This window comes from Periplaneta americana, chromosome 10 (genome assembly GCF_040183065.1).
Source record: "Periplaneta americana isolate PAMFEO1 chromosome 10, P.americana_PAMFEO1_priV1, whole genome shotgun sequence".
NCBI lineage: Eukaryota > Metazoa > Arthropoda > Insecta > Blattodea > Blattidae > Periplaneta > Periplaneta americana.
Genome location: NC_091126.1, coordinates 114,069,160 through 114,094,949, shown reverse-complemented (window position 1 = coordinate 114,094,949; position 25,790 = coordinate 114,069,160). Strand labels below are relative to the sequence as shown.

General features: G+C 35.5%; 1 protein-coding gene across 1 annotated transcript in view; it reads left to right on the top strand.

Annotated features, from left to right (window-relative positions):
• Abcd1 (ATP binding cassette subfamily D) overlaps positions 1 to 25,790 on the top strand; it is a 397,244-nt gene that overhangs the window by 98,408 nt on the left and 273,046 nt on the right. Inside the window, exon 2 of the mRNA XM_069838061.1 lies at positions 5,582 to 5,820. Coding sequence (XP_069694162.1) covers positions 5,582 to 5,820 — 239 coding nt within the window. The remainder of the gene's footprint in view (positions 1 to 5,581; positions 5,821 to 25,790) is intronic.

Here is a 25,790-nt window from a genome sequence, read left to right as displayed (position 1 = left end):
GCTACAAGAATCGTGGATGAGTTCCTTCACGACGTTGGATTGAATAGGATGACATGGCCAGCAAGAAGTCCTGATATAAACCCTATTGAACATGTGTGGGGTATGCTAGGGAAGCGAGTTAGAAGTCGTTTAACTCCACACAGCAACTTACAGCAGATCCAAAATGTTCTAAGTAAACAATGGAATAGAATCGACCAGACTGACATCCAGAATCTGATCGAAAGGTTGAATCGGGGAATGGTAACAGCCATACAGTAACGGGGAGGCAATACCCGCTATTCCCAACATCTGGGTGGCCACAAAATCAGTTGAACATTTGGAAGAAAATTGATATAATTTGTAAGTTTTTTTTTTTTTTTTCTGGGAAGCAATGTTTTCTTCATTTCATAGAGGATTTTCTGATTCTCGCCTCATAAAAAATTGAGAAACTTTGGGTGGCCCGGGTTTTTTGCCGGTGAGTGTAGTTGTTCATTATTGCAGAAAAATGACTTTCAGATTTCACTTGTTTATTGAGTGTTTGTGTAATTTGTACTAATAAAAAGAATCCAAGTATTTTTCATTTATTTTTAATATTTCTGTGCTAGATTATGTTTCTACCCTTAAATTAGAAACTCAATGTATTGATTAACGAATAATTACAGCTCCAGCTATACTCCATTCATGCTTTCAAGAATGAATATGTGAGTGGACCATAGTTGGGCAACTCAGAATACAACTATGTACCAATGCTTATTATTTTTTCAACACTTGTAATTGAATAATTTCAAACACATATGTCAATATTTATTTAATATAAACTTACATGAGTCCCAAGCCAAAATTTCACTTAATCTGGATGAATAATACTGAATATTCAAAGAAAAAAGTGACAAATGTGGACCATAGGGGAAACTACGGTATGTATTTCTCCTTCAATTCATGTTGATATTGAGTTTGGTCTTCACATTTGTGAAGTCTACTGTAATGTTCTGTTGTGTTTGTGTAATTACTATGTTTCTGTTCAAACGTCCAGGTTTTTATATTTGGTGTACTTCTAAAACCTCGTAACACCATTTGAGGAAATTGCGTATTAGAGCGAAATAAGTTTATTTTTATACCTCAAATAAGAAATGTTATATTTTTATTTATAAAGTAGAACATTTATAAACTTGCGAGGTTTTATCAGCGGACATACATTCAAAAGATATGTAGATTTCATTCATAATCCAACATTCTGAAATAATTGAAGTTCAGAGGTTTTGGAAGAAAGCTAAAACCTCTATAGTCCACACCTCCCTTCATGCCTCACCTCCACTAACTATATATAAGTAGCCAGACACGTGAGTCACCCAATTTCCAGTATCTGGTACCCAAACCCAGATAGCTTGAATTTGACATTTTTGGTCGATATTAAGGTAAGCAAGCCTTCGTTTATGGTTCAAAATATGGATTTTTGGATTTCTGGTGTTTATTGGTGTTTCAAGTGTTCTGAATGCGAATATGCGGTTTATAATCGATTCGGACCAAAATTGGATGTTTAATGAGCATATAATTGATTGCATGTCTTTTCTGACCACTCCCACTTTTGCAGACATTTATGTTTTTCGATATATTTCCTAAACCGGTGAAGATATTTTTATGAACTAACTCTTGTTTTTTGCGAGAAATTTCATATTTTCTGTTGATGCCTCTGTCAACTTTCTCTTTTTTCATGGTCATCTATGGTTTGGTTTCCAAGGAAACGGGAAGCGAGGTAAATGTAAATATTTGTTAGTTTGTATTTGTGAAGGTAAAAAATGGGAAGAAATAAGAAGTTTGGAAAGAGAAAGTTTACTGGGAACACTTATACAAGAAAGAAGGATGTTACTAGTGATTTAATTAGTAATGGAAAAGTTAGTAATGTTTTTAGTGCAGAAGAGGTTTGACCGAACACCATGTGAAGCAAATGTAACAACTACCAGTGCCGGTAAGTGTGTTACACCTCCTAGTTCATCGAAGAAGAAACTTTCATCTTCCATAGAACTATTTGATAAGATGTGTGAAATGCAACAGTCTAATATTTGTGAAAATAACATGTTGAAATCTGGTTATGTACTAGTGGATTTGGAACTGATGTCAAAAGCATTATCTCAACAAACAAAATGTAAATACTGTGAATGTGACTCTCTGTCAATTCAAGAAGACATAAAGAAACGAAAAGAACTTGCCAGATCATTAGTAATAGTGTGTGCAGTGTGCAGAAAGGAAGGCACTTTTCAAACATCAAAAGTTACCGCTAGTGGATATGAAGTGAATACAAGATTCATATATGGGCTACGCTGTATTGGAAAAGATTATGCTGGTAGATTGTGTGTCATGATGAATGTCTAAGCCCCATTCAAAATTTCATAAGGTGAATGGACATATTCAAGAATCAGCTGATAGTGTCTCAAAGATAGTATGTTAGAAGCATGTAAGGAAGCAGTGCAATGCAATACAGTGATGATAAGATTCCAGTTGCAGTAGATGGGACATGGCATGAGAGACGCCACACGTCAAACCGTGAGTTGTGGTAGCTACTTCAGTTGATACAGAATTGCTATCAAAATATTGTTATACATGCAAAAAGTTAGGGACTCATGAAGGTTGTGTAAAGAATTTTGATGGAAGCAGTGGTGGTATAGAAGCAAAGGGAGCTGAATGTATTTTTCGAAGTTCCAACCAGACTCATGGTGTACAATAAAAACAGTACTTAGGTGATGGAGACAGTAATGGTTTTGTAAAAGTTGTGGAAAGTAAACCATATAATTAGGGACGATTGTACTGTGGAGAAACTGGAGTGCATTGGACATGTACAAAAGCGCATGGGTTCCAGGCTTCGCAAACTCAAGAAAGATTTAGTGGGGAAGAAACTTTCAGATGGCAAAGGTGTTGGGGGATCAAAGAGATTACAGATGGGATGATAGATAAATTACAAAATTACTATGATCAAGCCCTAAAAAATAATTTGCAAAGTCTACAGGATATGAGGAGTGCAGTATGGACTACATATTTTCACGAACTCTCCACTGACGATCATCCCCAACATGACCTGTGTCCTAAAGGTGACAATTCGTGGTGAAAATATAATAGAAAGGTACCTCATTATAAACACCATGGTTTACCAGAATCTGTTATGCTTGCCATAAAACCAATGTGAAACTTGTACCATGCAGAATTACTAAAAAAATGTTTGCATAATAAGTTTCAAAATACAAACGAAGCATGTAACCATGTTCTGTGATGCAGGATCCCCAAAACAGTCTTTGGTAGTGTCAATTCACTTAGATTAGGACTAAGAGATGCCATCATATCATCCAATGATGGAAATATTGGAAGAGTGGAAGTCTTACAAAAGTTGGGGATTGAACCAGGCTTCAATACCATAACATCTTGAAGGAATTAGACTCTCTTCGCATCAAAAAAGCAGAAATGGTAATGGAGGAAATGGCAAAAAAAGGAAGAAAATTGAAGAGGAATAAGAAGAGAAGCCATGAGGACACAGAAGATCCAGATTATGGTACTGGAATGTCCTAGCAGTGCACTTAAGTATGAGAATATTTGCCAAAACTTTAACTTCATTTTTCTCAATTGTACATTTTTTGTAACGTTGGTGCACGTTACATCAACACCATTAAAGATAAATGCATGAAATTTGGACTGGACATTAGGAAGACCATAACTAATAATAATATGAAAGGAAATTTTTGTAAATTACTTAGAACCTGAGTTTTCAAATTTTGAATTACAAATTTTAAACACAAAATTAAACATTTAGAAAAAAATTAATAATTAAAAAACTAATAACATTTGATCAAAACTAGTTCGTATTATTAAAGATAAATGTATATTAAATAATCCCTGAAAATTTGGAGTTTGTACCTCAGATACATCCAGAATAAAGTGCACCTGAAATTTTAAAATTTAACATGGGCGGTATAGGGAGGGCTTGCTTACCTTAATAACTGAGTAAATGATCCCATCCCCCCAAAAATATACAATTTCAGTATACATGTATGACGAGATTTTTTGTAATTCGCTCTATTACTTGTAATGAAGTGCGTACTTTTTTTCTAGCTAATCTCAAAATACAAAGAACACATGCTTTACTTTTTATTTTCTAAAGATGGTGTAGCTTATTTACTGCTTACTAACTGAGTGTTAACATCTTAGTGGATAAAAATCAGACATGCAATTTAAAGAACTAATTAGCTAACCTTTGAGTATTAGCAATCGTTCTTGCAACGCTACATTAGTACTTATAGAATCATTAAAGGATAAAGAACCAATAAATAAGTTCTTGCAGCCCAACAAAAATTCATCAGAGCCAAGGCATGTTCCTTGAATCACATCCTGACAATGTCTTGATGACATCCAGGTGTGACATGCTCTGCATCCAACTGCTTCAACGCACGACACACTAAACTCCAGAAAACTCATGTCTATACTAACAGTCATATTTTTAACTGAATTTTTACCAGGTAACCAGGCTCTCTCTTTGCCAACTATGTCTTTGGAGTTCGGTTTAATTTACATATCATTTTATCCCTAAACATGTGACATTACTTGCAAATCTATAGAGGTTGCCCACGAAAAATCTTTCCTAATGTTTATAGGCCTATATGGAGTGATTCAGGAGGTGGTAGTATGGATTGTTGAGTAAAAGAGTTCATTTAAACACATATCCAATTTTCAATTGGTGTGGAGATACAGCTGCTTGAATGTTACGCATAACAAGCCTTACAAACGACAAATGACATTACTGTTGACTACGTATAAAGGAATATTACGTATTGTTCTTCTGAGATCGCCTGAAGACAGCATTGTTCATAATGGGTGTAGAGAAACAACTGTTTGTAATTCCCTTGGCTAAAAGGATGGGCATGTTCTTCCAGCATGACGCATCTTCTGTACTTCGTAACAGTCATGTGACATATCATTTAAATCTCACATTCCTCGAACGATGGACCGTCAGTTGTCACGTGCATTGGCCACCAAACTCCCCAGACCTTACTCCTGTCGATTTTTGCCTCTGGTGTGGATGAAAGACGAAAAAATATATAAAAAGTAAATACAAGGGACGAACTGATCGTTCGCATTATGAATAACGCTGTTCTCATGAAAGAACAAGTAACTTACTGTTGCCAAGAGAACTGAAAAATGCATTGGACTTTTGAAATGTTTTGATGTCATGCAAATAAGCAATAAATGTAATCATAAATTCATATGTCTTTACTCCTTGACACTTTCAACGGCTATATGTAACATTCAGACAGCTCTCTCTCCACACCCATTGAAAATTAGACACATAATAATATGAACTTTTTTACTCCGAATAGTCCATACTATCACCCCTAAAATATTTACTATTCTTCCAGAATTATTCTGTACATGTTGTTTCCCACATTTCATAATTATTGCTAGTGATAACACGATCTCTGAAGTGGAATAATTTTTAATAATTAAATATGTAAAACCCTACAGGTGATTGCCCACACTGTCAGAACGGGTGTAGAAGAGATGACATCTGCTCCATAATATTATAATTTTATAGTGTAAAGTAAATAAAATATTTTTCTTTTAGGTCGCGGTTAGTGAGCCATGCATACAGCTTATACTTTCGAGATCAAACATACTACAGGGTTTCGAATCTCGATGGACGCATTGAAAATGCAGATCATCGGCTCACAGACGATATTACAGCATTTACATCTTCAGTAGCACATTTATATTCCCACATCACCAAGCCACTTTTTGACTGTCTTCTAATAGCCATTGCATTGGCGAGGACCAATAAGAAGATGGGAGCTGCCATTATACCAGGTAAGATCTTAAAAAATTTATTAAGCAGAAAATTGTGTTTAATGTAAATAATTCGAGTTCGAGCAAGCAAATGAGATACCACAATACTATGATTATGTCGTCTTGTGTTGTATGTTATTGTGCATTATATTATTATTATTATTACAGTTATTATTATTATTATTATTACTACTACTACGACCATGCTGTTTCATAGCATTATGTTAAGTTATATCGGTTTTTGCCGGATCATGTAGCTGTGCACTTCTTCTTGATGACTAACGTCCGCATAATCTCGAGTATCCAGTTCCGTGCCCGAGTGTTTCGCTTCTCAGGTCGCTACGTAAACATGAGAGCGTGTTAGCTATTAATTTGAATTTTAATGCTTGTGGAAAAAACCTGACGTTCCTTTGAAACAGCCGATTTAGATTATTGTATTTTACAGCATTTCATTTTTTTTTGTGAAGTCCCACAAGAAATGTCATGGATTTAATAATATTGCATTAAATCATTATGGACTGTCAGATGATATTTGTAGTTAACCGTACCTACTTCATCGCAGATTTATCCCAACAAAATATGGGCCGCTGGCGTAGCTCATTCGTCTAAGGCAGGCATGTCAATTGATGCCCACAGGAGCAAGCGCGCGCTTCAGAGCCCAGGAGAGCCTGAGCGCTTTACAGCGGAAAGGAAAGAGACAGACGAAAGAGGTGGTATATGCCGCTTGGTCGAGCTATATTCAGGGATGGCCAGCACTGATTCAATAGATAAAGGGAAGAGAACTTATTAAAACTGTATCCATGTTAATTTTTAGATTTGCCTGAGAAGTATAAGTGCATTATAAGAATGTAAGTTTTAATTTTAATGCTCATTTTTCACAAGTTTGATTTTTTTATTCAAAAGAAATATTTCCTCAACTTTTCGTATACAAAAGTGAAATTTATTTAGTAGCCTTACAGAATGTTTTCGTAAATCTAATATACCGTATATACGTATTACTGAAGATGGTGTATTGAAAATTTTGAAAATATTCGCATGGAAATTGTTTGTAAGGAAATGAATTAACAAAACAACTACTGTTACATCATAAGCAAAAGATACGTACGTGCCCATGTGTTGTAAAAATGTCAGCTCTATAGCTTCAGCAGATTTCGAGAAAATAATTTAATATTCTGATGGTAGGAAGTTGCTCACAAATATCACCTTAAAAGCATAATGCGATAAGAGTTTTGTTATGTAATATTAGTTACACTTAAAACAGATACAGTACCTAGGTAACTTTGCTTTGTACTGTAATATTGTTTTGATTAGTTTATTGATTACTTTTGTAAGGCTAAAGATACCATCAATATAAATTCCAACTTATCATGTCATACTCAAGCTCTTTCTTTGGAATATCACTTTCTTTATGAATGATGCGTTTCATCCACTTAATACACTATAATATTATACTACTATGGAATTTAAGTGAACATTCCTTCTTAACTCTCTATTATGCTATTAAGATTTAAATCCAAGTGCAATATTAAGAAATCAGTGTTTGTACTTTTGTTTTACAGACAATATAGATAATATTAAACAGAAAGAAGCCATATAAAAATAACGACATAAAATTTCACGTTCCGTTTGAAGTTTGTGCACCACTGTTTTCTTAATCCAACAGGTTGCTTATTCATATACACAACCCTTCCTCTTTCCATACTTAGCGCTTGGTGCCTGCGCACGACGTCAAGGTCAGAAAAATGCGCTTTCTTTGACATCACTGGTCTAAGGCGCTTGCCTGCCGATCCGAAGTTGCGCTGGGCGCTGGTTCGATTCCCGCTTGTGTTGATTATCTGATTGGTTTTTTGCCGAGGCTTTCCCCAACTATAAGGCGAATGTCAGGTAATTTATGGCAAATCCTCGGCCTCATCTCTTCAAATATCGTCTCGCTATTGCCAATCTCATGGACGCTAAATATCCTAGTAGTTGATAAAGCGTCGTTAAATAACCAAGTGGAAAAATAAAACAAAATATGGTCCATCGCGTGGAATAGTGGTCTTCATGTTGTACTGCGAAACTGAAGGTCCGGGTTCAAGTCCCAGTTGGGAAAAGTTATCTGATTGATACTTTTTTCCTTGGTTTGCCCTAAACCCGTTAACCCTTGTACAGATCAAGAAACAAAATTTGGACCAACTGAATTTTCCAATTTTCCTCTTTTACTTATTTATTTCCAGTTATAACATACCGCACATGCTCAGTAAGCACTGAAAATTGAAAAATTCAGGTGGCCCAAATTTTGTTTGTCTGTACTAACAGATTTTTTTTTTTTACTGAATACCATGGGATCATTGGGACCCAGTATTGACATTTCTATACTAAATTAGTCTTCAGCCATTGTTTTTGTCATAAGTTATTGATAAAATATTTATTTAACTATATTAATATTCTTCTACAGTTAGAGTCACTGATTTGTCGAGAAATAATACATTTTTTTTTCAAACATATTTCATATGTGCTTCGAAGAACTCCAATCAATTACTACATTGTTTGCATATCAGATGATCTTGACATGTAAACTTTGTACAAGTTGAGTACCTGCTTGAATATTTTCGGTTCACAGAAGTGCCCCGAGAAAAGTCGTAATCTTCCGATTTTGTTCTTCACAATTATTATTTCAATGAACAACGGGAATTGAACCAAGGAGCACGTAGTGATAAGGACAAGCGCTAGCGTTGATGAACCGGAAGACTTTATTCTATGTTTAAGATATTATACAATAAGGATGACTAACTTTTTTGTACTTGGTTATTTTTCGATGCTGTATCAACTACTGGGTTATCTAACGTCGATGGAATTGGTGATAGCGATATGGTATTTGTCGAGATGAGACCGAGGATTCGCCATAGATTACCTGACATTCGCTTTATGGTTTGGGAAAGCTTCGGAAAAATCCCAACCTGATAATCAACCCAAGCGGAAATCTAACCCACGCCCGAGCGCAACTCTGGATCCTCACCGTCAGACGAGGACTCGACACTTGACGCACAATAACTAATCGAAGCATCACCGTCTTCAAAATTTTCGACTGCGTCAGCCTTCCCATCGCCATCAGAGAGGTCCTGGTCATCATTTTTCAACAACTTAGCATCACAATGTTTCGCATCATCATTTTCTTCTAACAGAATTTTTGCATATTTCATGATCGGACAGATTTGCAGCAGACATAGTAGCGTCGTTCAACATACCGAAAAAGAAAGGCAGCTAATCGCTGAAGTACTCATGCATTCTGGCCGAAAAGAAATTAAGAACAGGTCTAAAGAGTGTCATAATCCGCCACTAGGTAGCACAAGAGTTAACTACGAGTGATTTGTCCGCAATAAATTCTAAGCTGCACAAAATGTCGTTTCGGAGTCAATGTTGACCCCGCGGTAGACCTACTAGATATAATTAAATGAATATTTCAGAAACAAAAAATGGTAGACGAAAAATATTTTACAGGATTGTCACTAAACGAAATAAATAAGTCAAAGTATAATTTTTTTAAGGAGACACACACGATTTGTTTAATGCGTGGGGTCTTGACCCCACGGTAGTAGGAGAGTTAAGAGCAAATGGTGGGTAATTTTCAGCACTGTACCCTGGACTCACTTCGCTGACATTATCACCTTCAATTCACTTGGAAGCTATTTAACTATAGCAGTTGATAGTGTTGTAAAATTTAAAACAAAATATGTTTACATGTGACTAGATTTTGTTTTCGGTGTGAATTGTCGCTGTTCGAATATCCAGCGTAGTTTTGTGGATCGAGTTAACCACCTTGAAGATTGACTTCGGACTTGATATCAATCTGGTTCTCATATTGTCAAGATTTTATGTTAGTACTCTTTGTTTTTTTATTTTGTTTAAAGAGCCCGTTTCACATCAATTCTTAAACAAGACAAAGGACATATTGCTTACACAGTCTGGTTAGCTTTCGGTAAATGTAGCTGAAATTTGCGCAAATATTTGAACGTATGACTTTCTGTAAGAGATATTTACAATAAAATATTATTCATTCCTTAGTAGTGTAATCGACCATGGTTATTTTTACTATTTCGGCCTCTTGCGAGAACATCAACGAAACAGACCACTGTTTGGTACTTTGAATTCAGTTGTATCTATTAGTGTCCTGCAGTGTTCTAACATGAGAGAGGCAACCAAGATATTAAAAATTTCGTCTTATTTCATTTGGGAAACAAATCGCAAGATATTTACTAAAATCCTCAAGCGATTAAAATATGAAGAGTTGGAAGTGGAGGACAGCAAATATTTTTATAAGAAGATGGAACAAACACTACAGGCCTCCTTCTTCAAAACGAACATCGGCGAATATCGAACTTCGTCATACTCGACAAACTTGAATCGAACCTAGCGCCTGTAATGCACGACGCTAGTGTATATCAGCAGACTGGCATCACTATGTCTTCTTGCTTATCAATTACCGGCGGTGAGCTAGCGTTTTTTTATTAGAGTTCTCAGTCCCAAGTACCAAGAAATAATTTTGCCTAGTGTTTCTGTGACGTTTACATTTAAGAGTATATTAATACGTTAATTATTAATAAATAACTCTAATTAATGGATGTTTTGTAACCCTGTTATGAAATGTAGATGGGTACTCCACCCTAATGCCTGAGTACCGCGGTTTGTCAGTAGAGTCACCACCTGAAACAGGTCTGATGTTTCCCATTCACTACATAATCGTCTCACTGCTGCGGAGAAGGGATGTTGCCATATGTTGACAAGTTCTACTTAATTTACTGTGATGATGCAATTATTTCTAGAAACAACCATTTCTCACTAGATAAAAGAAATGACTCAAAATGGCAAAGATAGATTCTGTTCCCTTTATCTTAAGAATTTACTCTGTGAAGTTAACCGTTATTCAACACCTGTTCACTTAGATGTTTCTCGGGATATATTTTCATCTGTTATTTAACGATACTGCATCAACTTCAAAGTTATTGTATACCATTGCTGGGACTGGGATCATCGAATACATTTTGAAAAACCCCTGTGTTATGTAACAATAAATATCCATTAAGCAAGAAAATAAACAGCTTTGTTTGTTTACTTTTAATGTGATTACTTTAAACTTAATAAAAGAGGAAGATTCAATTAGAACACAGACAGAAAACTGTATTTTTAAGGTATCTCGAGCTACAGGGATGTTCTTGGGTTAATGAATTGAACTCGTGACCAGAAACTGTATTCGGGAGTGTGTTCGAATCCTGCTTGGGACGATTGTCCGATCGGGTTCCCCCCAGATTTTTCCAACTCTAAAGTAAATTTCAGTAGTTCCACTCATTAATCTAGCAAGTTACCATTTTTAAATGGCGTCAGTTCTTTTAAGGGACATTGTTGTTGTGGTGTATGAACAATTGGAAAAAAATTGCCTGAAATCAGATTGCCCTAGATGTGGCCCTCATGATGTTTTTGCGCTAAATAAGAAAGCTTTGTCTATTGGCTTAACATAGAATAGTTGTTATCTACCGCATTGTAAGGTAGAAATTATTTTTTTCTTTATCCTCCAAAGTCACATTTTCATTATATTGGTACACTTTCTTTAGAAACTATTTAAATTAGTGTTAAGCCTATAATAATTTTCAGGGCATATTAAAACATGCATGATATTAAAATCATGTTGTATGATTTTACTTCATTGTTCTCTGATAATAAGTTGTAGAAATTTTATTACCATCAGAACTCTAGAAAGTGAATGAAGTACACCAATGTACAGTGATTTAATAATAATAAAAAATTAAAGTAAAAAAAAATAATAATTTCTAGCTTACAGTGCAGTAGAAAACAGCGATCGTATACTAATTCAGTAGCCAAAAGTTTACTCATTCTATGCAAAAAATATTAAAACTACCATCATTAGCAAAAATTCTATGGCAATCTGATTTCAGGCAATATTTTTCTAATTTTTTTTTGTACACCGTAACAACAATCATCCCCTTAATATCATGTGAAAGAGCATATTTTTTATGTAATAATTTGTTTTACACAGAAGCACTATGATTATGGTTACTATGGTAAGAATTTTATTGTTGATACATTTGATAGTGTCTTTTTATGAGAAGAGTTTCAATGATGAAATAAATATAAACAAGATATTCTTAACATAAAATGATAGAAATGAGATCCTGATTATGACGATGATGATGGTGATGATGATGATGATGACAGATTTTTATAAGAGAATACATACACCCAACAAGAGGTGTGCACATCTTTAACAAAGCCCATTCAAATCGGCCCGGCCACCTATTTCTCAGTCAACCATAAGTTGAATGGAAACGAAATTTAAGGACCATGTAGGCCTACATGTCAGAGGCATAAAAAGATTTGGTAGACGGTCCCCTGTTAACGATTTGAAACTTCACGTTTATCTGATCGTCAAAGAGAAACCGCAGTCTTGTCTTCGTGAAATAAAATCTGCATTATACAGGGTGTTTCAAAAATACGGGGCATAATTTCAGGTATGTATTTCCCACATGTAGACAATCAAAATAGTTCATTACAACATGTGTCCGGAAATGATTTATTTCCGAGTTATGGCCTTCACAACATTGAAATTCACCGGAACGTTTTTGTTTCCGCAGGTCGTTGTCGTCAAAGGAGGCATTAAGAGGGCACTCAGACAGTTCATTCCGAGGTGAAGGTTACATTCAGTGTTGTGTAGGCGTTAGACTGTGCGACATGTATTCAAATCAAGAGCTGGCAGAGATACACTTCATGTACGGTAAGGCGGACGGCAATGCTGCGCTGGCTCGTCGTTTGTACCAGGAGAGGTACCCACAGCGACATTGTCCAGATCGGAAGACATTTGTACGTCCCCATTACCGTTTGTGCGAGTATGGAAAACTTAACTCTCCTGGTTTGGGAAGGGGACGACCAAGATCTACAACTCCAGAAGTACAGGAGGAGATTCTGGAGGCTGTGAACACGACTCCTCCTATCAGCACACGAAGGGTAGCGTTGCAAGTCAGTGTTCCTCATACGACTGTCTGGAGACTGTTGAAAGAGTATCAATTGTATCCTTATCATTTGCAACGTGTACAGGCCCTGTCACCAGCAGATTATCCTGCACGAGTTAGGTTCTGTCAGTGGTTCTTGCAGCAGTGTGGTGTAAATCCGAACTTTCCTGCCTTAGTATTATTTACAGATGAAGCACAGTTCACACGAGATGGCATAACAAATTTCCACAATCAGCATGTATGGGCGTATGAAAACCCACGTGCAACTGTTCCATCTCATCACCAGGTGCGGTTCTCCCTCAACATGTGGGCCGGTATCATTGGTGATCGATTAGTTGGATCCCACGTACTTGTAAACAGACTTACGGGGCAGGAGTACACAAACTTCCTGGAAAACACCATACCTCATGTTTTAGAAGACACTCCACTGATCAATCGTCAACACATTCACTTCTTGCATGATGGCGCTCCTGCACACTTCAGTCGTACGGCTCGCCGGTACTTGGATCGAAGGTTTCCTGATCGATGGATAGGTAGAGGTGGCCCAATTGCTTGGCCTCCACTCTCACCTGATCTGAACCCTCTCGATTTCTACTTGTGGGGCCATTTAAAATCATTGGTTTATTCGTCTCCGGTGCCTGATTTGGAATCCCTTCGGAATCGAATTGTGGCATGTTCTGAGGACATACGCAATACTCCTGGAGTTTGGGATCGTGTTCGCAGGTCAATGAGACATCGATGTGAGGTCTGTATTAAAGCAGGAGGTGGACATTTTGAACATCTTCTGTAATGGCAACGACCTGCGGAAAGAAAAACGTTCCGGTAAATTTCAATGTTGTGAAGGCCATAACTCGGAAATGAAGCATTTCCGGACACATGTTGTAATGAACTATTTCGTTTCTCTACATGTGGGAAATACATACCTGAAATTATGCCCCGTGTTTTTGAAACTCCCTGTTTATAGAGAGCAATTTCCCGGAGAGTATTGCACAGTACTAATATCAGCCCCATAAATTCCAATCCTTGCAAGAGTTAACGGAAGACGACTTGGATAGTTTGCAGTTAATGTTCTCTGAATTTCTATTCTATTCTACTCGCAGTTAACTGAAAAATAGGTGACCGATTTGGATGAGTTTCGTTAAGAAGTGTGCACACCTCTCGTGTACGTTTTCTATCACTAAATTGTATTATCATCAGGATCTCAATTCTACCATATTCTGTTAAGAAAATCTTGTTTTATGCTGATTTCATCAATTAAACTGCTTTCATAAAAAGCACTAAAACATATACAGTATGTCAACAATAAAGTTGTTATCACTGTAATCATAATTTTCTAGTGCTTCTGTATAAAACAAAATAACGAAGTATTGCATAAAAATATACTCTTTCAGGTGATATTTAAAAAAAAAAAGCTATGTGGTGCTATTTAAAAATGTTCTCGATGACGTCTTAGCCCGCATAACAATAGTTGCAAAAGTATTTTGTTTCAATAAAAGTATTCCTTCCTAAATATAAAGTTTGACATGTCTGAGCATTTCATCCAAAATTCTTTCATTCAGTATTAATTGCAACTATGCGTTACTTCAGAAAAACTCTGTAAATGGCAATTCAATGTCTATGAATGGTACAATCTTGAATTTAGTCCGTTTCACATTAATAGATATTCTAGTTGGAAACCAATCGTTGTGTAATGTCCTGGTGGCATGTATCCAACTGTTGTTGGCCTTCAGTTTTCCAAAACTCATTCACTGCTTCAGGGACAACTCCTTTACGTCAATGGAAGCAATAAAAGTTGGCAGTCACAAGTACCGGGTGTCAATAAATGCCCGGCTCATGTTTCAGAAGCAGGTACTATATTATTATACTTTCACAGGGAGCTGCTTCTGATTGATGGAACTTGTTCAGCACCTGCTACAGTAATTTTATAACTAGGGAGTCCAAATACTTGTTTAATTAATATCTCGTCTATCTATTCTGTCTGTGTGTAGTTTCTATGGTGCATGCTAGCAGTGGTCGAATTGGATCGTATGAGCCAGTATGGCATACCGGAAGTGAAATAAGATGCCAAAAAGCATACCGGCAGTAAACATTTAACATTGACTTATTTAGTACAACTGATCACACTATCAATAGCTAACCAATAGGGTCGTCATAATCTGTATCTTCTCTTGGACATTCTGCAGTATGTGTGATGTGTTATACTGTACGTTATTTACTTTGCGTGCGGAATCAATGTCTTATTTAAAAAATCACCGAAGTAGTATCACAAGACAAGTCTGTGCTTACCGGCAGTAATTGATTTTCAATTCGACCACTGCATGTTAGTAGTGAAGAGGTAAATGTAGAGTATGTGTTAAATAGTACTTCTGTTCGATGTCCTATTGTGTTTGCATGACACGGTTAGGATTTATATTTATGAGATGTGGAGGTGAATTTCATTCCCGCCATTCATGAAATTATAATGTGACGACAAAGATTCCATCATTTTTATTGCAATGAATACTTATTATACAGTATAGTCGTCAGTGGCGTAGCGTCAATGTAAGCTAAAAAGCTCAGCTTCCTCAGTTAACAATAATTTCATAATAAACCTGCAATCTATGGACAAAATTATTTATTAATTTTAATAGAATTTATATTTACGCGTTAAATATTGTGATGCGGCAGTTCAGGATGATTTGTGATGCAGCAGTAAACAAGAAGCCTGCACACACCAGCTTCCAAGCAGACTGGTTTCTTACACTCATTCTTCTGTGTAACCCACCCTCAGATTTTCCATCCCTTTCTAACTAAACTACCCTGGTCTCAAGGCTCGCAGGAAGCTAGCTTTAACATTGAAAATAAGTAGTTTCCGAGTTATCCCTTTTCGTCAGTTGTGTTCAGTTGAAGTGTTAGTGTGCATTGTGGCTGACATAATAAATAATGAGTGAAATAACAGTTCCTGACACCAATTTACTTGAATTTTTTATTACAATTCTATTATCAGTCGAGGGAAATAGCATATCTAACGTTAGTGCGACCGTTAGTGGAATACGGAACTACATGTTGGGATCCCTATAGAATATATCAGATAAATTCCTTAGAAAGAATCCAGTATAGGGCAGCTAAGTTTGTTAAAGGTAAAAGAGAAGAAGGAAACGATACGATAAAAGAACTTAAATGGGAAACTTTGGGAACCAGACGTAGGAAAACTAGAATAACATCATTGTATAGAGCACATCTAGGTCAGAAAGCATGGGTAGACATAACGGCTCGGTTAGAAAAGCCAACCTACTATGGTAGGAACGATCATGATTTTAAAATCAAATGTAGGAAACAGAAAACGGATGTAGGTAAATTCTCATTTTTAAATAGAACTATAAATGATTGGAATGACCTACCTGCAGCGGTCTTTGAGGGCTGTTCTTCCTTAAGGAGATTCAAGAATAACTTAAAAAGTTGTGTATAAAGTGCAAATTAAAATTAAGGTGACATTCAACATTTAATTTTTTAAGGTGACATGTATTTATCTAGCCTGACGAGTTACTTCCTTGGTTTGAATTGTAAATTATTTTAAAATAGCGTGTAAGAGGGCCTTAGACTAGAAATGTTTAGTTTAAATATAGTTCTGTTTATAAGTATGCATAAGGATGTAATTATTTGTCTTATTTGAACTGTTGTATCAGTGAAGCGAGGTGAGTCAGTGAAGTTATGGTTTTTACAGTGCAGTGAACAATTCCGATCAGTGATAATTTATAGCGTCAATGAAATATGTTCTATAGTGTCAGTGAAATGTGTTACAGAGTGTCAGTGAAATGTGTGCTAAAGTGTCAGTGAAATGCGTCATAGTGCCACTACAGGGAATGAGACGAGAGTAAAATGAAAGACTATTGAAACTTATGTAGGACCTATACATAATTATGTAGGTTGTATTGTAAAATTAGGTATTTTATTTATGTTTTATTATTATTGTGTTAAATTGTATTGTGTATTCTTATTGTATTGTGTATAAAATTGTATATGTATTGTAAAATTGTATTGTGTATTGTAAATTTAATTGTGTATTGCTTATCATTTTATTTTGTATTGTTTATATTGTATATACCACTGCCACCGGGTGCTTGCCCACTTGCAGTGTAAATACATACATACATACATACATACATACATACATACATACATACATACATACATACAAAAAAGATTGACTTACGAAAAGAAGTGTGATCTAAAAAACAAATGACCGACTCCCTTGCTGTCAATGAAGGACACAACCAAAAGACAGACGCATACTTACGTACTGTATCTATTGACCGTTAATATTGTGATTCCTCTAACTATGACAGAGAGTTAGCTAGCGTTATACTATACGTGTCTATTTGATGTGTAAAATGTGAAATCATATTTTACTACGTACCATTTGAGGTCATGCCTTATTGGTGTTACGTACGAGGTTCAAACCAAACTTCGACTGCTGACTTGACATTGACTACTATTTATTTTAAAACTGTATTTTTGTAATACGTTTTCTCATATTGTATGAAAGACAACTTGAATTAGCTTCCCCTGCTCAAAATTTCATGCTACGCCACTGATAGTTGTATATGATAATGGCAGTGATAAAAAACGATAAATAACACAGTAACAAAGATAGAAATGATCGTGTGTAACAGCAGATTTAAAAATAAATCAATGCGAACATTGATGATTGTGCTGACAATAACTGTGACTGCAGTGACGGTAACAATGAAAGTAGTGACACTACAAATGAAACGGTGATTATTATGACATTGATGAAGTATTTGACAGTAATTAATATGATAATAATAATAATAATAATAATAATAATAATAATATTGACGATACCAATAACTAAGAAAAAAATGATTGACTATTGCAGTGACAATGCAATAGATTTATAACAGTAAGCTTGATGATGTAAAAATAATAGTGGTGAAAATAACTATAATAAAATTATAGTCATGATTATAAAAGAGTGACGAAAGTCATAACAGTGACACTGATCAAAGTGATGTGTAATAACCAATAACATTAGCAGTAATAATAATAATAATAATAATAATAATAATAATAATAATAATAATAATGTGATATTGGCAGTGGCTAAAATAACAATTAAAACAAGTATCATAGCAAGTGACTACTGTAACAATGAGAGTTTCTACTAAGCTACAACAATAACAGTTACGATGACAGTAACAGTAACTACAAAAACAATTAAAAGGCATTAAAATGATAAATGCTACAACAGTGATAATGACGATACCAATAACCATGATTACGATACGAATAATAGTGTCTACGATAACAATAAGTGACGAGTCCAATAACACTGACAACGATAACAGTAACAATAGATAAGATAACAATGAAAATGACTACAATAACAAAAATTATAGGGAGTCCCAACAAGAACGCCGGATTTAATAATGTGAATAAATGCAACAAAAACAGATAACAGAATAGATAACAGCGCCAGCAAACCAACAACAAAACATTGCGCAATGCCCCACCAATGTTTTGTTATTTTTGACTTTGCGACACTGCTGTCTGCTCTGTTATCTGTTTTTGTTGCATTTATTCACATTATTAAATTCGGCGTTCTTGTTGGGACACGCTATACCAGTGATGTCAAAGCAAGCGCATTTTTCTGACCTTGACGTCGTGCGCGGGCACCAAGCGCTAAGTATGGAAAGAGGAAGGGTTGTGTATATGAATAAGCAACCTGTTGTATTAAGAAAACAGTGGTGCACAAACTTCAAACGGAACGTGAAATTTTATGTCGTTATTTTTATATGGCTTCTTTCTGTTTAATATTATCTATATTGTCTGTAAAACAAAAGTACTAACACTGATTTCTTAATATTGCACTTGGGTTTTAAATCTTAATAACATAATACAGAGTTAAGAAGGAATGTTCACTTAAATTCCATAGTAGTATAATATTATACTGTATTAAGTGGATGAAACGCATCATTCATAAAGAAAGTGATATTCCAAAGAAAGAGCTTGAGCATGACATGATAAGTTGGAATTTATATTGATGGTATCTTTAGCCTTACAAAAGTAATCAATAAACTAATCAAAACAATATTACAGTACAAAGCAAAGTTACCTAGGTACTGTATCTGTTTTAAGTGTAACTAATATTACATAACAAAACTCTTATCGCATTATGCTTTTAAGGTGATATTTGTGAGCAACTTCCTACCATCAGAATATTAAATTATTTTCTCGAAATCTGCTGAAGCTATAGAGCTGACATTTTTACAACACATGGGCACGTACGTATCTTTTGCTTATGATGTAACAGTAGTTGTTTTGTTAATTCATTTCCTTACAAACAATTTCCATGCGAATATTTTCAAAATTTTCAATACACCATCTTCAGTAATACGTATATACGGTATATTAGATTTACGAAAACATTCTGTAAGGCTACTAAATAAATTTCACTTTTGTATACGAAAAGTTGAGGAAATATTTCTTTTGAATAAAAAAATCAAACTTGTGAAAAATGAGCATTAAAATTAAAACTTACATTCTTATAATGCACTTATACTTCTCAGGCAAATCTAAAAATTAACATGGATACAGTTTTAATAAGTTCTCTTCCCTTTATCTATTGAATCAGTGCTGGCCATCCCTGAATATAGCTCGACCAAGCGGCATATACCACCTCTTTCGTCTGTCTCTAAAGCGCGCGCTTGTTCCTGTGGGCATCAATTGACATGCCTGCCCTATACCATAACTACAAAAATTACTGCAGTAATAATTAAGTTGTTAACGATAAGAAAAAGTAAATGCTGTAAAAATTACTTACAATAATAATAAAAAGTCTACTATAATTGAAGACTTCGGGGGTGATAATGACAACCCACATTTACAACTTGCATGCACACCTGTGGAGTAACAGTTAGCGTGTCTGGCCGCGAAACCAGGTGGCCCGGGTTCGAATCCCGGTCGGGGAAAGTTACCTGGTTGACGTTTTTTCCTGGGTTTTCTCTCAACCCAATATGAGAAAATGCTGGGTAACTATCGGTGCTGAACTCCAGATTCATTTCACCGGCATTATCACCTTCATCTCATTCAGACGCTAAATAACCCAAGATGTTGGTACAGTGTCGTAAAATAACGTGCCAGAAACTGGAAATACATTTTAATTTTCACTGCAAACACAAGAAGATTGTCATATATTTCAAGCTGCATAATATAGTCATTTTTAACATATTAATATAATTATTTAACCAAATCAAAGATAATGTGGCTTAGAGGCTGTTAACAACCAGAAAACTGTCAATCTGAATTTTGAGGGTTATCACTATTTACCCCCGAGATCTTTAATTGTAAAAAGAAAACACCGGTAGGAGTGCAAAATACTGTCATAAGCATGAAAAAGACTCTGATGATGATAATAAGAAGCTATAATATAAATGAAAAAGTCTACGATGACAATGAAAAGGATTATTATAACCAGGGCAAGAGATTTGGAGTACCCAGAGTAGTTGTGAACTTGAACCGAGCTACTGCACTGATCAAGCAGGAGTACAGTTCAATCAATGAAAATTACACACAATTTGTTGGAAAATTATTTCAGAACCGGCGCAGTACTTGCTCCATGAGAGTACAAACAACTTACTAAACAAGTTCTGTTCTGTTCAAGTATGCCAATCAGCAGTTCTTGCACATTTCTTGCAGAGCTATGCCGAAAAATAGAAGAAGTTCAGTGTATACAAAATTAAGAGCAGATATATTTCAGAATTTGATGGTGTGTTTATTATTTAAAACAAACAATTCTCCAAATTTTGTAAACGTTATGTGACAGGTTCTAGAAGTTTAACGTAAAGAGCCATGTAAGTACTATTAAACACAAACGTGCATATGATGACAAATTTAATTCTGAGACTCGAGTTACACTGCTTCGGCTGCTGCGTAACCCGTCAATTCGTGCCTTAAATCCCCCCTCCCCGCGTATTGCTAGATGATATCACCCGCTCCAACTCAAAGTTATGATCGATACATTGATTCGTCTGTCATTCACCTTATATTTCATTTGAATTTGTCGCGTAGTACAGAAATAAAACTATAGATCCGACAAAACTCGTCTGAAAATGTGTCGGTCGACGTTCTGGGATCGCATCCCAGTACTGGACCGAACTTATAGACAATTTCTCGTCGGCACAGTGGATATAGCACACTTAGTGAAATTTCAAATCGAACACATCCTAATGACGTCGTTGAATATGTACATTTAAGTGACGTGCCTAATTTCAAGTATGCTGCAACTGTTTCAGTCAACGTGGAACGCAGTTTTTCCATGTGTACGCCTAAGTTTTTTTTTCCATGTAACAGGATGTCGTTCTCAATGGAAAATTTGAAAATGATATTCACTGTGTACTGTAAAAAATCACACAAGGATTATAAGGTTTATCTTTGTAATATTTAATGTGTAATATTGTAACATTTGCGATGTCGAGAAAGTATAGGCCTATGTATGTATGTATGTATGTATGTATGTATGTATGTAATGTATGTATGTATGTATATCTTCTTTTTAGGCCATCAGTCAGTTGATGTAAATTTTTGGAAACCAATAAAAAACTATATTATGGGGTTTAAAAAATAATTCTGATTTTTTCTATTTGTTAATAATGCACTTATGTGATATTTTGAGAACACCTTTTAATATATTGATGATTTTTTAAAGAATTTCCTTAAATTTTACAAGATGGAAATTAGTGACATGTCCTTTCAAAAAAAAAAAAACAAAACAAATAAATTCAATTGTTTAGTTCGAAATGAAATACATATTATATATGTAGACCAATATATTTCTTTAAACTATGTAATACATTCATTTATTCTGAAATAATTTTGTAATATGTTGCGTATAATTTTTGATGACAGAACTGTACTTCTGCTTTGTCAATGCAGTAACTCGGTTCCAGTTCACTAAACCTTGAGCTATACTCGTATATACTACGTTTAAACATTACGTTATATGTAGTACTCCAAATAACTCGCCCTGATTATAACAAAGAAAAATTACTATAACAATGAAAGACTGCGTTATAAATGAAAAGCAATACGACAACAGTGACAATTACGGCGGTAATAATAACAATGGCAATTGTTTACAATTACTACGATAAGAATTGACAATGACTACAATGACTGTTCTGACATTGACTACAAGAACTATTTTGACAATGATTACGATAGTAATGAAAATGACAACGATAATAGTGGAAAGGGCAACGATAATAGTGGAAAGGACTACAGTGATAATAATGTATCTGGTGACGGTGACTACGATAAGAATGACAATGACAAGGATAACTAGCAATGACCACAAAGACAATAACTATGACCATGATAGCATTGGCAATGATCACTAGAACAATTAAGAAGGTCGCTATAACAATGAAAATGACTGCTATTACAATGAAAATGACCAATGTATCAACGATTATGACCGCGATAAAAATGGCAGTGAGCACGGTGAGAATGACCAAGATAGCAGTGACAGTGACCACGATAACAGTGACATTGACTACTACAAAAAAGGCAATGGCTATCTATATAACAAAGACAGTGACTACAATAGCAATGACAATTTATAAGATAGCAGTGACAATGACTATGATAACAATGGCATTGTTAATAATTATGGCATCGATAACAATAGCGACTACATAACAATTACATTATCATCTTCTATAACATGGAAAAGACTATAGAAACATTTATATTGACAGTGAAAATAATGAAGTAATTATCATTTAAATGATGACACAGGTGATTGCAGTGAATAATGGTGATAGAGCAGTGGTTTAACGAAATGTACAAAGGATCCCGAACTACTTTGTAGGATATATTTTACAACTCAGGAATTAAATCCTTATTTCTCTATAGAACGACTGCTGTATAAGCTACAACTCGGCTCGTAAAACGTACGTAGATTACATTTTGCAGTCACTAACCCAGCCAGACACGCAATTTTGCATTTGTAACTGGGAGTATTGGAATTCGAAACCTGTGTTGGTTATCTCATATAGGTCATTTATCTCGTGAAACCTAGCTGCGCGTAAGTAGAAGAAAAACATGGCGTGAGAAGCTTGTCTCCCTTGCTACGTTTCCACTTGTAGGTAGCTCTCTCCATTACCACCACCATAACGTTCTTACTGTAAGCTATGGCGTACACTGAATTTGGTTTCACGAGATGACGGATGGCGTGTAACAGTAATTTTCTTGGTTGTATTTGAAGTATGTGTACATTCTAATGCAGCGGTGGCTTGTTGTTGACTCATGTCTTTAATGTTTACATTCAGAAAACACCCTTCAAACTTTGTAACATAGATTTAACTTAGGACAGAAGAAAAGTAACGAAATATGAAAGAGCGAGTTGCTTTTACTAATAAAACAAAACTAAATATGGATCAGTTGTTATTAGGTTGCACACCGACTGTTGTCTCATCACCATTTGCAATACACAGTTCACCGGCTTCATTTGTGAAAATGCTACGCTAGTTACGCGCTCACGAGAAATGAGAAAGAATTTTGATCTTCAGCGCGGTGGCAAGAAAATTCGTCACAACTGGTGGGACTGAATGGAAACTAATCTTGTACCCCTGTTAAACGAATCGTTGTTCAGGAAGAATTAGTTTAAATTCTGGTGGGAGAAGTGTCAATCGAATTCAGTCTATTTATTAATTAGAAGAATGTAATAAAGGTCATGGTTGCGCGAACCTGCAAACAGGCCAGAAACCGTCGCGCCACTGTCTCATTGACAGGTTCTGTGTGGCCTGAACGCGAAGTCTCATTGAACCATTATGTATGTCTTTTCTGACTTCGATACCTACCAGTAACACTATTTACTCATTTTTCCTTTTTCATCGTCTTTGATATAGTGATTACCGCCGTAGCTATTGAGTCATAGGTTCGTTTGAAGTGAGATTTGAAGGGTAATAATACCCTTAGGCCCGGCCTTATAAATCGGTTAATCTAAAGATTATGTTAAACCTAAATTAAAGCTAACCATGAGTTTAACTCAACGTGCCGTATTACAGAGTCTCGGTTAAGTTAAACCGTAGTGAAATCCGATTGGTATTACTGCTAGGAAAGAAAAGAAGACGATTGGAGCTGTTTAATTATATTATTGATTTAAAATAGCCGACGCTTGTGGAAGTAGATTATTTTACGACGCTTTATCAACAGCTTAGGTTATTTAGCGTCTGAATGAGATGAAGGTGATAACGCCGGTGAAATGAGTCCGGGGTCCAACACCGAAAGTTACCCAGCATTTGCTCATATTGGGTTGAGGGAAAACCCCGGAAAAACCTCAAGCAGGTAACTTTCTCCGACCGGGAATCGAACACGGGCTACCTGGTTTCGTGGCTAGACGCGCTAACCACGCTCGTGGAGAATCTTCATTAAAAAGAATCTTTGTTCTTCGATATTAGAGAGAGTATCATAAAAAAACCTAAAGAGGACCAATACCGCGTACTTAAGTATGCTTGTCAGACTTAACCTCAAATAGTTTCTTAACGCTGGCCTAGATCATATATAAAACAGATCAGCCAAGCTTATATTAAATTTGGACGCAACTGGAAAATAACGGACGCTATGCGTCGCTAGTGTCGAGAAATGAGCTTGCGATAACAAACACTAGATGGCAGAGTACCTGAACAGTACATAGAGTAATACGACTGTGGGATGACTTTTTTACGTCATGCCACCTCCAAATTTCTTTCTCATTGTAATGTGAGGTTATGTTACAATAAGACTTTGATGTGTCGCTAAATTGTAGCATACAGAAGCTTGTTTTACCCAAATTCATCAACACACATAGATGACATTTTGGTACATGGCTGATATAATGTTGTTTGCGTTCAATATATAATCTGTCATCATTTGATGTACGAAATCTAATTGTTTTTAATTTTCAGTATACAATACCGCCCTAGCAACAATTTTCACAAAATACTAAAAAGAGCAGATTTGTCTGCGTTTGTTGAATGCACATCATGATGCTCACGAAAAGGCACTAATTTATTTTGTGTGAACAAGATTACAATTTTTGAATATGAAGGAAAAACAGGTATCCCTCTTCTGAAATTTATCCGAAAGGGGAATAATTATAACTCCCTCCCCCCAAACATGTTTTCTAGGCCTATATGTTTTCATTTTACAGGTGTATTATATGATGCGATATGGAAGGAGATAAATAATAACTGTACGTTTCTCGTCCACATTAAATTCAGCGTGTTCATAACGTAGACCTGATATATTGCTTCATGTAGGCTACACAGCTGGCAGTGTTCTTTTTACGAATAAGCGGTCGTACTAATCATTTTCTTTTCATCTGAACTATTGCTAGAATATGCGTTTGTGTTTTTATTTGCTCTGTATGTTGTTAAATAACTACTCAACATCGTCTTTGGTTAACAAATTGTTCTAGTATTCGTTTTATATCAGTCTTACAGTATTGAATTATGTCCATAACGTGGGCGAGATATTATCAGGCTGGAAAATTCGCTCTGAATGCATTTTTTTACACAATTTTCTAATTTTCAGCAGATTTACGATACCCTGTGCGGTTTCTCTGCCAATGCAGAGTTAATTGCAATATACGGTAATTCTGTTATTTTCCTGACACTTTTATATCCGTTCTCATAAACGTACTGATTTAGATTCTTTACCCTACTGTAAGTATTTTGCTCTCTACAAATCATCGTTAGTGAAATGAAATAGCCTATAATAGTTGTTTGTAACGAATTAGTAGACAGCCTCAGTCCCTCCTGACCGCCTCCCTTACGAATTTCTTTCTCACTTTAATCAAATTTACTTTATACTGGTCCTTAAATTACTGAAACTAGTGCTGAGGTAGTTACGGTGATTTCTGAAGTGAAAATCGTTCAATTTATAAGGGTGAAATCAAAAATAACTTTTGTAGCCTTTCCTTGTCCTTAATTGGAAATTTGAGTAACT